The 16,692-nt window shown below is 39.4% G+C and overlaps 1 protein-coding gene across 1 annotated transcript; it reads right to left on the bottom strand.

The window, feature by feature from the left end:
- Window positions 1-840: 840 nt before the first annotated feature.
- On the bottom strand, window positions 841-14,482 carry shisa9b (shisa family member 9b). The gene is made up of 4 exons (XM_034592917.1): window positions 13,627-14,482; window positions 11,855-11,961; window positions 4,647-4,787; window positions 841-1,733 (listed from the first exon to the last, which is right to left on the bottom strand). Exons 1-4 carry the CDS (start codon window positions 14,130-14,132, stop codon window positions 1,351-1,353), a joined length of 1,137 nt encoding a protein of 378 aa, XP_034448808.1. The 5' UTR covers window positions 14,133-14,482; the 3' UTR covers window positions 841-1,350.
- Window positions 14,483-16,692: the final 2,210 nt, after the last annotated feature.

Genomic DNA, 16,692 nt, shown 5'->3' with positions numbered 1-16,692 from the left:
TATGTGTAGCAAAAACAACCTTGACTTGCTTCACAACTCAAAATGAACCTCCAACAATGGACACATCAGCTCCTACTACTTACATTTTCTCCTTTTTATACCAGATACATTAATTAAATGTGAGATTTGGGATTAAAATGCTGCATGCATACATTAATGCAAACCGAGTCTTCACAGAGAAAAGAACTTCTGTCGGGGGGGCTTGATGTAGGACTCATGACTAAGACCAATCACCATTCTAGGTCTGGGGCTTCCTCCACAGTAAATTCTAGGTTAATCACTCACATGCTGGTACTGATGAGAGGCACTATTACACCAACACAACACTGTTTCAACACTCTGCAGCTACTTCTCCTATAGTTGTCATGGGAATGTATAGGATGTCTGTTGACCGTGACTTTGTTTCGCTTCAAGACGAAACATCTACAGTGACGCTACGTTCACACAATTTAAATGGATCTCCAGGCAACGTTAAGTTAACGTCATCACAGACTGAAATGTCTTTATTGTCTTAATGTTCCTGAATAATACTTTTGAACAATGTTGGTCTTCTTATACTTTCTGAATAACAATAAAAATGTGAGTTATCTTTTGAGAGGGCTCTTATTGGCAGCACAGTAACGGTTAGTGTGTGAGGATAATACAGTTAAAAACCATTCTACCATAATGTTATCTATATCCTCATTTAACAGTTTTCTGAACTCATTCACATTCTCATGTCGCACACTGAAGACAACTTGATCTTTTCATTTCGGATAAGTCAATAAAATAAATGTAATTTGGTCTGATTTGATTTATTCAGATGGTTTTCTGAATTTTATGCATTTTTAGGATTAATGCATTAATTTCCACTCTTTAATCATAAGCTGTTACAGCCTATTTCTAAATAGTATTAACAAAGTTAATAACCCATTTCATGATTCAATACCCAATCAACCAAAGACAACTTGATTTAATACAGTGAACATGAAAGGTTTTTCTCATTTAGACATTAGATAATATAACAGATTCTTTTTATATCTTAGTGATTATTGACAGCTGCTCAGTAGGTGTTGCATGCCTCATCACTGATATAAATGATACATTTAGCTGTTGTGGTTTGTATTAGCACTTGGATTATATGAATATTGATGACAATATATGAATCACTGTGTCTTCCTGGGGCACGGTGATCGCTACCGAGTCCTGTTAGAGATCACTTCACCTGTAGGTGGCATCTGAAATGCACCTCATTACATGCACAACTGCCAATACAGACAGAAGTCTATGCTGCTGTCTTGCAAACCTGCCCTCAGTCAGCAGTTACTGTACTTCACAGACTCCTTTGAAGCCTGATGTTCAAACAGTCCTTCATACCGTCACCTCTGTCTTGCTGTTGGTGACAAAGTATGGTTGTGGGGGCATGTAGCGGGTGGTGTGCAGCGCCTTCTCCACGATGCAGAGTTTCTTTTGGCCGTAGCTCTGTCTCAGTCCCAGCGTGTCCTTGCTGTCCCAGGATGTTAGCACCACTGGGCTGGCAACAGTGCTGGAGCTGTAGCACAGTGAATGGGAGCTGTGGCCCTTGGGGCTTTTGTATTTGTGTTCACTCTGCTTGGAGGACAGCTGTCTGGGTGGGCTGTAAGGATTACTCGGCTCTGGCTCCATATCCATAGCTTCCATAGGAAGGCTGCCCTTGGTTGCCATCTCGATCAGTTGCCGACGGTTGCTGTAGAAGCCGTCGTTGGCTTTCTCTGCTAACAGACACAAAGAAACAACATAGTAGTTTTGTGTCATTTCTTAATCTCATTAGTCATAGCCAAGTGGCAACTAGACATCACCCATTATTTGTGAAATGCCATTTTGAATCCTCGAGTTTGGCGGTTTGTCCAGCGCCAGCTTCGTTTGTTGAAACCAGAAGTAACCACATGTGGATGAGTGGGTGGGGGGGGTGAGGCTGACAAAGCTCAAGGACACTGCATGCCCACCTACACCTGTGACCTGCACCCATTGGACGGTACTAGCTGTCAATCACACATTATCCATGCCCCAATGCATACAGTGCTTCGTTGTCTCTAAATGAGACCACAATTTACATAATGAAAATCAACAGACTTCAAACTAACAATTAAGAACATAAACTCCTGAGGGAAATGTTTACTGACGTTATAAATCGAGTGAGAAGTAGGGTCAATTTCTCCGAAAAACTGGCTCCTCTTTGCAACCAGTTGCCCTGTGTATATCCCCATATTTTCTAATAGTCAATTGCATTAAACCAAAAAAGAGAAAAAGTTGATTAGAAGCAAAATACAAACATTTTCTGCCACTTTAAATTAATATTTGAATAGTTATTAATGCTTTAAATTATATGTAATGTCAATGGTAATTAAGGTTCATGTTTCCCCCGAATGAGACAAATATGAATTAATTCTAACAAAATCTATTCACTGTGAATACATTGTCATTACTTTGATGCATAGTAATGTACTTGAGGATCGTGTTGTGGTGGCTTCACACTGTCTATTACAGGAAGTCACTAAATGTTTAAATGTCGGCTATATTTTCACAATGTCCATTCCCATGAGCCATTAGGTAAGATTCAATTTGTGCCAATTAAGTATAATAAATACAGTATGTGTGTGTGGTCATTTGTTTGTATGAAATAATTTTATTAAATCACTGGCTTAGATTTGTGCCTATAGACCACAGCAAAATATATCTTTTCTTTATGTCCTTCCATACCAACATATCAGACCCCCATCAACAGCAGGGTGTGTCTTCAGCTCTCACTTCATGGTACAGAGTGAATAATGTGGTGATGAGCAGCAACATCTTTCACAGCAGCTACTTCAGCAAACCCATCCGTGCAGGTAGATTAGTACATGTGAGATAAGCACGACAGAGGCTCACATGTCTCACGGTGCTCCCACCACCACGCCCTAACTCATTTGTGTTTTGATTGCTCCTGATTGTCTCCTGTCCCCAGTCTCATTAGCTAAGATTTGCTCTATTTTTATTTTCCCTAATGATCAGTTTGTTTGACGGCACTTCAGTGGATTAGCAGCATCGACGCTTCAGCTGCTACAGTGAATCACAAAGAGATTGAGCGGTTTTCTTGTGGTTGGACTTACTATACATGCATGCAGGTAATCCATCATTCTTTCTAAGGCCAGGTCTGTCGGTCGCAGCGAATTGATTCAGGTACAATCTATAAAAAGACTCCTGTTTCACTGTGTTAAATACACATCCACGAATACTTTCACTTTAATGCTGCTTATTTTCCTCTATTATTATTATTATTATTATTAGGAGCAGTAGGAGAACAAGCAGGAATCAATACGAAAAGTTGTGGAATCAAAATTGTGTAAGATATGATTGAGTTCTCTTTTTAGCAATCAAGTCAAGGTTGAATACTGTTAAATACTGAAATTCTATTATGATAAATATTTAATATTAGGGGGGCAATCCAATATTACAATAATAATGATCATAATAATAATAATAGACTTTATTTATAGCACTGGTCTTAAAAGATTAAAACAATGGAAGATGAGCAGAGAAAATGGAACAATAAACTAGAATTCTTATGGCCCTGCCCTTTGCCCTTGCACTACAAATATGTGTGGTTTTTGTTTTTCTTTCCAAGATCATAGACGATAGGAAACATAGCACCACCTTCCTTTGTGGAACTATTTTGGCATTTGCTATTATTCCTTGTCTGAAGTGCTGCTTGTCCAGGCAACGGCTGCAGACTTTCCAAAATTAGAACATGAGAAGAACAACAAACTTGGTTCTATAAATACACTTTGTTCCCCTCTCTCTGTTTGTGTTGATGGACTGTGGATTAACTGACATGGATTTCTGTTAGCCAGAGATTTGTTGGTGATTTAAACCAACTAAAGAATATGTTTATTTCTAACAACACGTATGGTGTTTAAAGTTTACTAACAACAGTCAGTAGTCCGGTTGTGATCCCCATCTTTTTCAAAATGCACACTGAGCTGCTGGTCTGGCACGTCCCCTAACAAAGCCTAACTAAGTCTAACAAAGGCTAACAAAGCCAGGTTGAGTTAGCCTGGCAGCCGATATTTTGTTGACGCGCTGGAAGAGGTAGACCAATTACAACAGATGGGGCCAGCTGACCAATGGGAGCAGACTGGGCTTTTTCAGGAGGGGGGCCTTAACGAGACAGGAGCTGAAACCAAGTGTTTGAGACAGAGGCTGAAAGGAGGAGCTGCAGCAATGGACAGTATGAGAAAAGGGGTGTGTTTTCTGAACATTAGGAGCATATAAACCTTTTCATGTAATAACCCAATTTAATATTATGAACCTAAATATGAGGATAATGTCTCATTTATAATTGTTTTTACTGTTGAGACAAGCACTATTTAACACTAACTACAATTATCTATAGTTTATTGAAGCATTGCAGATTCATTTACTGCCTTATGAAATGTATAAATCTTCCCCCATGCTCACTCAGATTATTGATTATAGTCTTTCCGGTTCACTCAATTAAACCCTGGCACTCCGTCTTATAAGATGCAGGGAAGCCCTGATTAATTATGCAAGTTTTATTTGGATGTAATGAGCTCGCTAATCAGATCAAATGATGAACGCTAACAGCTTCCTCATCATTAAGGTTCACCGTGATGCGAGCAGCTTCTTACCCACAGCCTTGAGCGTGGCGTACTTGTTGAGATCCTTGACAGGCTTCTGTTGTTCATAGGGGCTGGTGACCTGTCCCACTGCCGGGTAAGGCTGCGTTATCAGAGTTGACGTTTTGACAATGTTGTTCAGCTGGCTGCTATCTAAACGAGGGAAAACACAAGTTGTTAATGTAGAAATGCAGACACTGTTGTTAAGTGCAAGCATGTGAATAAGCAATTAATCATTTTTGACATTTAGGTATAAAAAAGGTAACAGAATCCCTATTATCATCGAGGTAGTAAGTACAAATATTATACACGTATTTTTATGTAATATTCATATTAATTATTTTTGTTACATTTAAGATTGTTCTCCTCTAAGTGAATGTGTGTAGAATTCCCAGGATGTAGATCATTTTGACATGTGAATATACAATAATGGTCATTCTAACTTGATAGTGTCACTTTCCCTCAAGTAGGTTTTTTTGTGGGCACCCAGCTGGAGAGTCATGACTGCTCTTTGTAAAACTGTACTTATCCTACAGTAGACATCTGGTAAATTAAGGGGTGCACAGCAAAGAGACTGGCCCCCTGCCTACTGGCATGACAGAGCCAACAGATGTTCAGAGTGTCTTCACTGCGTTTAGATTGGAGGAGATTAGAGGAGCAGTCGAATTCACAGGCGGCGGTTTGAAGACTGGTTAGAATAGAATCTGTGCATAGTAGAAGTAAAGAATAAAGATTAAGAACAAAAGGACTCACTTAATTTCAAATGTTGTTCTTACAATGGGGATCATATAGTTATTCTCAACACTGTTGCAGAAGTTCCTACAAATGTGTTGTACTTGGAAGATGGCTTTGCTGGCACCCTCCGGTCAGTTCAAGCTCCATTGGGTTTTACTCTAGAGATTTTGCTGCTCTCCCATCGTCTAGATCTTTTCTTCTAATGCTTCATTTACCTATATGGCTGCAATAAAGCTGTGATTTAACCCATTCTTTATTAAAAGGCCTGATTTTGACCTAGATATTTCCTCTAGTCCTGGGCCATTTAGTACTAATATTTGTACAATTGAAGGAATTGTACTGGACTTCAACTGCTGGAATTTTTCAATAAAAACTTGTACAGGGGGTGTTTTAAAAACGTTTCTAAATACATGCACCAAGATATCAACATGTTTGACTTGATGGCTATTTTAAATGCCTTGAGGTTGTAAATCTCTTATTTGTCCTGATCCTATTATACTTGTTAATGGTGGAAGTTTACAAACTTTGGGAGTCCTCTAGTCCTAGTTCCAGAATGTGTCCGATAAAAACAGATCATTAATACAGAAAATAGGTTAATTAGGCTCTTATTCCCCACTGGTCAGCAAGAAATCTTATTCCTGTGCTAATTAATTTTGGAAAGTCTCAAATTATCGATGCTGTCTCATGAAATGATGGAGAGGTCGGCTCCGACCAGTCTTTCCCCTCACCACACCTTGACGAGTGGGCGGTGTAATGATTGAGATCAGATTTGGAGTTCAGTTAAGGTAGCAAAGGATTGACGGTGCCACTGTGTTCTCTTTAAGATGAGGATTTCTTTATAACAAGCTCCGGTGTTATCCGGTTTTATTAAAAGCCTTCATAAAAAGCTGTAGTCGGTAAGAAAGACAGCGCAGCACTTTCACGTATACAGATAACTTATAAAACTAGGTGATGAAGTGCTCTTCAAAAAAACTCATTAAATCCTTTAAATCTGTAAAAGAAACTAGTTCAATTAGTTTTATACAAACGTGAAGCAGAATCGTTGCTGACCATTTAATATAAATGTGTTTACAGTTTGTGTCATAGCTGGAGCTGATGCTGATTTACTAACTAAAACAATCAAATCCTCCAAAACCTGTCTGTTTCAAATCTTATGTGTGTAACATCGTCTGGTTCCTTTCTGAGCTTGTTGACCTGTTTCAGTTTCATACTCGTCACTGCAAGTGGGCCACAGGCTCTCATTCAGTGTGGTCTCATTTAACTCTGAAAGTCAAATTAGATCTTCTTCCGCTTCCATGGACACAGTGACACACTATAAATATTGTCTGTTTAAAACAACACTAACAAGAACACAGATCAAATGAATCCCCATGCAGTTTATTGTCAAATGATCTCAATCAAATACGGAAAACTATTTTGATATCTTTGTTATTTGAGCCACCCATCGGGAGTTGGTTTGTGATCTGAGGGTTCGACTCAAGGTCGAACTCAGGGTATCCCCTTTAAAATTAGAAGCCACTCACTTTTTTGTATCCCAACATTTGTTATTTTTCAGCTTGTGTCAGTGTCTCCTGAATCCCAAATATCCTTTAGAAATACTATAGTCTTAGATGGGAATAGATTTCGCTGCAGTTAATAAGCTCAAGTCCTGTTTTTCTTAACATCTGTTGCAACTTAGCTATTGTCAGGGTGCCAAAATACGTGTGAACTGATGTGCTGATATATGTAGTTGTTTGTCTCTCTTTAATGTTTGTCTGACTTTGTGTTGACTCAAGTGTTACTTGCGCTTGTGCTGTTGTGACTGTCAAAGTCGCACCTTTTATGTCAGCCGCTGGAAGTAAGTAGGCCACTTCTGGAGACTCGTAAGGTTAAAGAATCCATGGTTATTTGCGGGGAATAAGCAAGTTAACACTCCAGACACAGACACGTCCCTGAAACTCATAAAAGATTTAAGAGAGTATTTTGGGAGCTGTTTGCCCTGAAATAAATGGTACAAGGAGAAGGGCGCTCTTATTTACAGACAGCCTACTTTCAAGTTAGTGATGAAAATATTCCATTCTCTCCGTGTCAATATCTTGTCATCTGTCACTCTCCTGAAACCCTTAACAGCCAAAAATATATCTATATTGTGTTTACATAATCACTAATGACATATATATATAAATGTATGAGTTAAGTATTTGATCAAACCAGTTCTTTTAATTCAGACATATAATTTAACCTCGTTATTTTTTTAGGCAAGAATAATCTACTTGGTGTCAAAAGTTTTATGTTTGTTTACGTCTTTTGAGATGCATATAACTATGCACTGAAAATATACTAGATTATTTCAGTGGTTATGATATGATGAGGCGAAAATACTTTGTTCTTTGTTGACATGATTAAGTTGGATAGTTATTCGTGCTGTTTTAAATGATGGAAACAAGTTTAATGTTAAAGTCATAGCGCAAAACATTGGAGAGGTGAAAATATTTAACAAACTGAAATACAATATCTGAAAGAGAACAATGAAGCTGCCTGTTTATAGCACTTTGAAAAGTTATTAAACTAATGCTTTATGTAGAATTAACATTGTAAAGAGCAAGAGTAGGGCACTCGTAATGTTGTAAAAATATATATTTTTCCCATTATTCCAATAAACTTAAGGTGACCGTAAGACTTCATTTTTGTGTCAGTTGAACTAAGAGTAAAGACTGGTGATGAACGACTCAAATTGTAAAGAAAGAGGGAAACTGTAACTATCATGATCGAGATAGTGGGACAGACAAGGATATTTCTTCAAATTTGGCTCGGACTTTTACTTGGACACAAAGATGAACTTATGAGATTTTGAAGGTGACTGTGATCCCACAGGCATGTTTTATGCCTCATGACCACAAAATCTCCAGAATACCTTGAGGAGATTTCTTCCAATTTGGCAGAACCATTTCCTTGGACTCAAGGAGGAGCTGGATTTTTGTTGTTAAAGGTCACTGTGACCTCACAACACAGTTTTTTGGCCGAACTTAAGAACTAATCTGCATATTATTAAAAAATAACAGTCTGGACAGACATTAATGTAAAGTGCAACTTGACAGGTTGGCAGAGTCATATAATCTCGAGATGCTAATTCTAGTTTCACATTTATTCAAGATAGTTGTGATGTTCACAAAATCTCTACTTTTCATTTGCAAAGGCCCAACGATCACTGTCATTTGTCAATATGGTGTAAATTAAATATAAACAAACTGCACATGGAGCATGGCCACTTTCAGAAACTGTTAAGGATGAAACCAAAACAGTTCATGCATCTTTGTCCAAATATTTTGAATCTCTCTGTGTTGTGAGTCTGTAATTCCTTCCTTAAAGGTTGTGAAGATTCTGTAACAGTTCAGAGTGAAGTATATGGCAGGCGGAAAATAAGTCCATAGGTATAGACTCTACATTTGGTAGCGGTTTCTCAGCTGCTGTCACAGGAAATGCAGCTGAAATACATTTCTATCTGGCAGCGAGGAAATGGACTGTCATGGACCAGTGGAGTGTTGGCAGTGAGTGGAGACTTTGTTCTCCCTGGCTGACTGCCTGGAGTAAAAAGAGGCCACACTTCACAATTGCCCCATATACGCACATTGCCAGCAGGGCATGGACATGATAGTGCTGGTGGCCAAAGAAACCCTGATCGCAAAATGTGTATTAGTGGTGTCTTGAGGAGAATGAGAGCTGGTAGCCCAGTCTAACAGATTTTTGTTATCTTTGACAGGCAACAGATGAGGACCAGGGCCTCCCTCTGCAGCATTTCAATCACTGCTTGGCACCAGTATCCGTAATAAGCTGTGATGATTATAGCTGGGGCATAGTCACACCTGCCACTAGAAAGCCCAGCTGGAGAGGACGAGTACAGGGTGGATCCGTCATGTGGCAAAAAAAGATCACCTAACCTCTTGTAACCTGGCGAGGATCGCTGTCAAGAAAACAACAGCCGTCCCCGTGCTGTTGCCAGGTGAGTTACACAGAATCCCTCCCATATCCATTCGTAAGATTTCAGCAGCCAACACACTGTGCCGTGCATCTCCGTGTCCAAGGCCACAATGTATAAGAAAAGCTCCCATCACTCAGCATCAGTGTTTTCTTTTTAGTAATTTAGTAACACAATCTTGAATGAATAGAATTAGACTGAAAAGGTGCTTGTCTGGGGTGTACCAGTGCAAAAGTATGTTTATTTTAGTGACTTCATTTGGAGCCACATTCTGGGCAGTTGCGATGTTGGTGTGGAGCTGCGGTAGCGAGGTCCAACCTGCTCGACCAATTGCAAGTCAGTCTCAGCTGTCAATCTTGACGTTTACCTCTGTTTTTATAGAAATAACTCATTAAAACCAAAATGACCAGAAACACTTGACCGTGGTTTTGTGTGATAAGAACTGCCTAATGTGTAATTAGCAAGTAAATTCATCAGTGCATAATTTTATTAAATTGTGCTGCTCTGATTGTCAAACAGCAGCTGATAGAAAAGTATAATACTGCACATATTGCACTAAAGAAGGCATACAGTATATTTTCCATCACATTCAGTCCTATCCGTCAGTGTGTTGGCTGGTTGTTAATGAACTGATAATTATTCTGTGAGGCAGCAAGGTAAGATGAGAGCGCTCTGATTTTAGAATGATTAATTATTATCATGTCAGCGCTGACACCTCACCTCAGCCGATATTTAAGGAGTAAAAAAAAGTCGAGCTCTTAAAATAGAATACCTTCCTTTATTGAGTTTTTTTTTTTAAGTGGAATCAAATACTTGTCTTACTTGTGTAATATTTATAGTGAGATGCAGAAATACAAACACAAATTTTTAAGGTGACACAAACAGAGTGCAGACATGTTCAAAGACCAGGAGCAAGTTAAACAGCAGGTAGAAAACCGCAATGTCTTGTCTTTTAAATGAGGTGTGTGATTTCACAACATTTCTATAATAATAGTGATAATACTGTACATTCCAGAGCTGGGCAATAAAACAATATCAATAACTATCACAATGTAATTTTTATCATTAGCAATATAACAAAAGTCCAATATATACATGTATATATCGATATGATGCTTCTGCATTGTGGAAACACAGTGAAGAGGTAGAACACTTTAATGATCGACCTCAGATTTGTAAAATGTTTTAAGAACATTAAAAGAAAATAATATTGTTACATTAATCGTGATAATTATCGATACTGACTAATTTTATCTCGATATAAGTTTTGGCCTTTTTACATCATATTTGCTTCTGTTGGACTGAACTATTTATAATTTTGCATTATAACATTGTGGAGAATGTTCAGCCTGGGTGGAAAAGGAATTTATTTATTCATCTGACTTTTTGGGGGACTTATTTTCCCTTGAATTTTAATAAACGTGCAATTTGATCCATTATCACTAAAGGCTGCCTATTGAAAGTGCTCGCATATTTGTGCAACTGAAGCCTGGCTGTGTACAATGAGGTAATCTGTGCGGAGAAGATCAGGCCGGTTTACGTTGCAACCCATGATTACTCCAGGTGGTTTCTTTAATTACAAAACCTTTTGAACTAATCGCGGAAGTCGCCTGCTGTTTTCATATAGGTTGTGATAAGAACATGCAGAGGTGTGGTCGCTCACAGAACATGATAATCCCTGATATTTACTTGCATCTGCCTGAGATCAAACATCCTGGGAAGCAGCTGCCTTAAGGAAGGTCAGAGCGTGACTGATTGTCATTTCACTCTGCAACTGGATCACAAAGACATAACCTGCCTCGATTAATAATTATATGGATTCCTTTGGCTTCTTAGCCTTACTGTTCAGTGTGTGATGTGTAATTATTTATCCTGATAAGTATCAGGAGACTTAATTCACACCTAAGGCAAATAATTCACTTTTCCTAAATTATGAATTATGACACACAAATGTTGCTTGACTGTAAAAACCTTCTTTTTTTTTAAAATATGAAATGCAGGAGAGAGGCAGAGAGATCTTCATTGACTGTAGCTGTCAAGGCAGGAAACCGGTTTAGCATTAATAAGAACTTTTCTGTCTCCGTGCATCTGTGTGGGTGTGTGTAGGCGTTAATGCTGATGAATGAGAGAATGAGGGTGTCTAACACTGTTACGTACAGTAAGAACTGGCTAAGAAAGAGAGCTCCACGCTGTCGGTGGTAATTAGTGTGTATTTTAAGTGATTGCTGGGGGCATGACTAATTACTTCACCAGCCTGCAGATTTTTGGACTCTTCTTTTTTTTTTTTCTTTCACCACTTCCGGTTCCAGAGCTAATTCCGGATGGACAAGCGAATGTGTAAGAAGAAAATTAAGTTTATATTTGGTGTTGAAAAAACTAACAATATATGAGTGGGATTTACGTTAGCATAGTTAGTGAAAGCAGATGGCAGCAGCTATGTAGATATACAGGTGTGCAGAAGGTGTTTAAACTGCTCCCTCATGTGAATGTGTGTGTGTGTAGGTGTTTAGCCGACGTTAATAATACTTACGGAGACTGTTAACTGTGACTCTGGTTTGTATGTTCTCATAGTGATGGCTGAGTCCGATGTCGTCCGTATGTTCTGAGGCTGGGTGGCGGATCACGTGCGCAAGAGCCCTAGAAAGATGACAAAAATCTCAGTGAGGGAAACAGTCCACTCCAGGTTTTGCGAACATTATTTTGTTTGTCAGTGACTTGAGAAATCAGGCATGACCATTTTTAAAGTGCCTGGTTGAGGTTGGGGAAGGAGCTCTTGTGGTGAATAGGAGAAAAGCAGTGCTGTCTGTAGTAGAAGGGACACTAACTCTCAGCAATCCATGGTTTAAAGGGGCACTCCCGCAATTTAGCATTGCACCTCTATAAATCAGGTAAATCGGGTAATAGTGTTTTTCTCCTTAGTATGGGTCAAAGTCCAACACTGGATCTTGCATTCTTCATAGTTTCTTCAGACCCTCTTGAAGAATAACAGCCCTCATCTTTCATAATTCATGTCTCAAGTTTGTAACACAGGCTTTCTGTAAAAAAAAAAAGTGTTACGTCATTCCAACAGGGCGGTATCGTCCCGACTAAACACAGCCTCAAAGAAAAAGACGATCGCAGCATGTTGCCATGATTGGCTCCTAAATAATTTGGCAGCTTTGCTTACTTGACTTAAAGATGAAAGTTTGATCTTCTTGTGTGTTTCCTGCAACAGGGAAAATTGACGCAGGCTGCCATTTTCTCATTGGCTTTCTCAGACCCCAAAAGAGAGTTTGACTGTTTGTGATTTTATCTTGTGGGTTATTGCTGTTTATTTATGTAATTTTTATGTTTTATACTATGTTTTATCTATATATTGATGTACAGCCCTCTGGTCAACTCTGTTGTGTTTTTAAATGTGTTTTATGAATACATTTGGCTTGGATTGGATTTTTGCAATTTAAAAAATCCATTGGTTGTCCATCCCCTTTCAATACGTAGCCAAGGTGGCAACCGTTGAGAGTGAGAAGTGTCACTTTCAACTTTTTTTGGAATGTACGATTCAGGTACTTGTATCTGACTGAATGATATGGGCATATGACAGTTATAGGCTGTACACGGAAACCTTGCAGATAACTAATGATGTAGTAAAAAGAAATCTGAATCCGTGCAACAGTAGAGGTGACGCTGTGCTTGTTTTCGATTGTAACATGCAGAAAATGAATCAACAAATGATTAGCCCAAACTAGAATTTATTCATTTTAGTGTTTAACATTGTCACTTTCTTCTTATTTGGACAAAAATAAAAAACAGTTTTAACTTGAGGAGAGGCATATGTGCCATGTAGAACACAAGTTACACAACATCAGTGAAATTTGTCAACTGAAGTTTTGGGCCAAAACGTAACAAATACACGTTTGCCTTTAAGTCACAACTGTGACGCCAACTGTTGTGCAGGCAGGACACACAACGGAGAATATGATGAGTCTTTCTCTGAAGAGTGGTGCATTCAGACATTCTGAATCTTTCTCCCTTGTCTAAAATCTGGATATCACTGTTAAAATGTGCTGTGAGGTGAAGCTGAACTTTATAGCTTTACACACCTTTTTTTAACAAATTAACTTTTTGCTTTGTGACTTGCTATTGTTAAAATTCTTAGTCTCTTTTTCCACAAGTGAGTTATGTTCTTGCATGGCTCTGAAAGGCATATATTGGTTAATTTAACATTGTTTTATATGTTTCTTTTACACTAGTGTTGTGATACAACAATACTAAGTAATTATAAATAGCCTAAAACCTGAATTGGTGGACATTCCGACCTACCTCGACATGTTCTCTCTGTGCGGACGGTGCGTCTTCTCCAGACCAAGCTTGGTGAAAATCCCTATCAGTGCCATAATGGCCACGACCCCGCAGATAACGTACACGATGAGGTTGGTTTTATCCTTCGCGGACTCCAGCGCCACGTCCACTTTCGGCGGAGGTTTGCCCGTCATCATCCACGGCGGGGTGTCGTAGTTCTTACAGTTGGTCTGGTCCAGCCTGGAGCTCCTAAACGCGCAGCAGAACCTGAAGCCACAGGTGCCGCAGCAGTACAGGTAGCTGCCGGTCATGCACACGAACGGCGGGTCCCACTGGCCCATCACGTCGTAGTAGCCACGGCACTTGTCCTCTACATGCGGGCTCTCCGTCACTACGCGCTCCCCTTCCTTGGACTCGTTAAACGCGGTCATTATCATGAAGTCGTCGGTCTGCCCCGGCTCGCCCTCCGCGTCGCACACCATAACTTTCACCAGAAAGTAGCCGAGCAGCAGCTCAGTGCCCCGCATCGTTGCTCACTTTTTACTCCGCTGTTGACGCGCTGGCACGCTCTCATAAGCCCGGCAGCATCCTCCGAGGAGACGAGCCACAGCCATGCGTAAAGGTAGCGAGGCTGATTCCAACTTCCATGCGTAAAAGCGCTGAGCGCCCCTGTACTTTCTCTCCTTGGAAAAATAGTAGTGTTAAGATTGTTGCGCAAAAGCACATCAGGCACTTTCCAAATGAAAATTTAGAGTGGTGAATAGTTGGAGTGGGGTGGCATCACAGAAGCGTCGCCTTTGGCTGTGCTGAAGGTTGTCAGACACCTCTGGGGCTGCTTCGCTCCACAGAGCCAGTTTGAGAGAGAGAGAGGGAGAGAGCAGGAAGAGGACAACACAAAGTGGAAGAGACCCCGATGAGTGAGTGAATCAGGGGGAGAGAGAGAGAGAGAGCCAATGAGAGAGAGTGACTGTCTGGTGCAACAGCTCTAATTACAACCCTTACACACTTGTGATCAGTCTAAAAATGGTCTGTAAAGATCCAAATCTTCTCGCCACCAAAATTCAAAACGACAGTCACCAACAAACTGACTGACTTTTAAACATGCACATAAGGTGTTATATATTCCGAGAGATACAGATAGAGAAGATTTCCTCAAGGTCAACATAATGTCTAACTATAGCATTTTGATTCAGTGCAATGTATATTGAAGTATTAGTTTTATCAAGGTCAGTTAACAAATGATAAATAAATATAATAAATATCTACTACATTAAATGCTCTTTACTCATCGTCAAGCAAAAAATAAATTACATAGAAAGCTTCTTTTTAAATCTGCATCTTAAGAAAGGGCCTAATTTTAGAAAAGGTTTAGTTGCTCGTTTCTTCTTTTTGGTAACCCATTTCCAATTATCGGTCTCAATCAACTTTCCAACAATTTCAACACTGGGTCTTTTTCTTGAGGCTAAAACATGAACAAACAAACACAGTGTTCAAGTAGGTGAACAGAGCCTTACATCACCAAAGTAATATCCAAGAAAACCATATAAATAAATGATTGTCTACTCAAACGAGAGAACAGTTCTAGAAATGTAATATTTGTAAGTGTTTAATAGGATCAAATCAAACAGAGGCCTCCAGAGTACAAGCACAAAATACATCATTACTTGGTGCTGCTGTAAGGACAATTACTCACACCCACTGGTCGTTGTAACATAACAAACATTCTATTATTCAGGATGGTTATCAGCCTGATTTGAGTACATGACGCATAAGTGATGGAGCTACCTAACGACACTGACTCTAAAAATCCAGCCTGATTACCAAGACCGCTGTTTTAGATTTTGTTTGCAAGGTTTTGATTAATCCGACACTTCATCACCATACTCCAGTGTTTGTTTCACGCAACAGACACTGTCCTATACCCTCAGCTATAAATCACAGATCGTATACAAACAGTGACAGTTGATGAAGGGGCCTTGACAAGCATTGATCTGAAAAAAGCTTGTTGGCAATTTATTTTTAGAAAAACCTTTTCATCTAAAATTATGATCAGTGGAACGGAGGCTTACCATCTTTCACTCGAGACATCTCACTCTTTTTTGTTTGATGTGGAACCATCTCGGCCATAAGAGGCAAGTTTTATTTACAATTGGCCGTCAGGGGAGGATTCACTTGTCTCGTCTTGATGCATCTTTAAAGTTCCCCTATAAATAGTACACGCTGTCCCCAGGGAGGAAACTTTAAAGTAAAAGCACTAAAGCTTTATTAGGAGCAGATAATCACCAGCCGGTGACATTTCATTTAAGCTTTCAGTTGTAAAGCGTGAAATAGTGATGGACTGCAAGTGAAACAAACACTTCTCGATCTCATAACAGTCAGTCATATTGATACCCTGCGAACACTGCTGCTATTTTATATTATTATGCCTCTGTTCTGATGGCTTCATTATTCAACAATATTGAATTGACAATATTCTTTTATACACCTCAGAGACAAACAACAAATAGAGTTGTGAAAGAAGTCAGAGTTGTCTTTTATTTTCAGATTCAGAACAAGATCGTGAATAAGCAAAAGCAAAAACAGACTTTATTTTCATGTCAGGATGTCCTAAATGATAACAGACACTATTAGTTTGTTCTCATTCTGTAGCTTTTAGTGTCTCTTCTGTACTTTTCACGTTATTTCACATTATACCTGAGTAAATGATGATAATGTATACAAATGACAAAGTTAAAGTACGGTATCTGTTAAGGTCATGTTCTTGAAACGGGAACAAGCCACACATTTCTGCAAGATCGCTCCAAGAAGACAATAATCAAATACCTACAAGCATAAATTTCAACATTTTGTGGAACATGACAACTGCCTGACACTTGCAGGTACATCTTAGTCAAAGGTTTGGTGGAACAAGTCGTTCTGACTGAGCCATTCTTTGGGTGGGAGCAGGTGGGCAGGCGAGAGTGTTGTAAATCTGCTCAGACAGGGAGAGAGCCTAATGAAATGCTCGCACAGTGGGGAGTTTTAATGTAATCCCTCTCTGGCACATTTGAGTAATGCAACTGTTCCATGGATTGGCTCACGCCTGAG

This window comes from Hippoglossus hippoglossus, chromosome 8, assembly GCF_009819705.1.
Source record: "Hippoglossus hippoglossus isolate fHipHip1 chromosome 8, fHipHip1.pri, whole genome shotgun sequence".
Classification (NCBI taxonomy): domain Eukaryota; kingdom Metazoa; phylum Chordata; class Actinopteri; order Pleuronectiformes; family Pleuronectidae; genus Hippoglossus; species Hippoglossus hippoglossus.
Note: the sequence above shows the minus strand (reverse complement) of the source record. Positions and strands in the feature narration are given on the sequence as shown.

Coding starts and splice junctions, on each gene's coding strand:
- shisa9b (XM_034592917.1), bottom strand. CDS start 14,132: ATGCGGGGCACTGAGCTGCTGCTCGGCTACTTTCTGGTGAAAGTTATG. Junction 11,962..13,626: donor CACAGAGAGAACATGTCGAG/GTAGGTCGGAAT, acceptor TCATCTTTCTAG/GGCTCTTGCGCACGTGATCC. Junction 4,788..11,854: donor AGTCACAGTTAACAGTCTCC/GTAAGTATTATT, acceptor TCCCTCGTTTAG/ATAGCAGCCAGCTGAACAAC.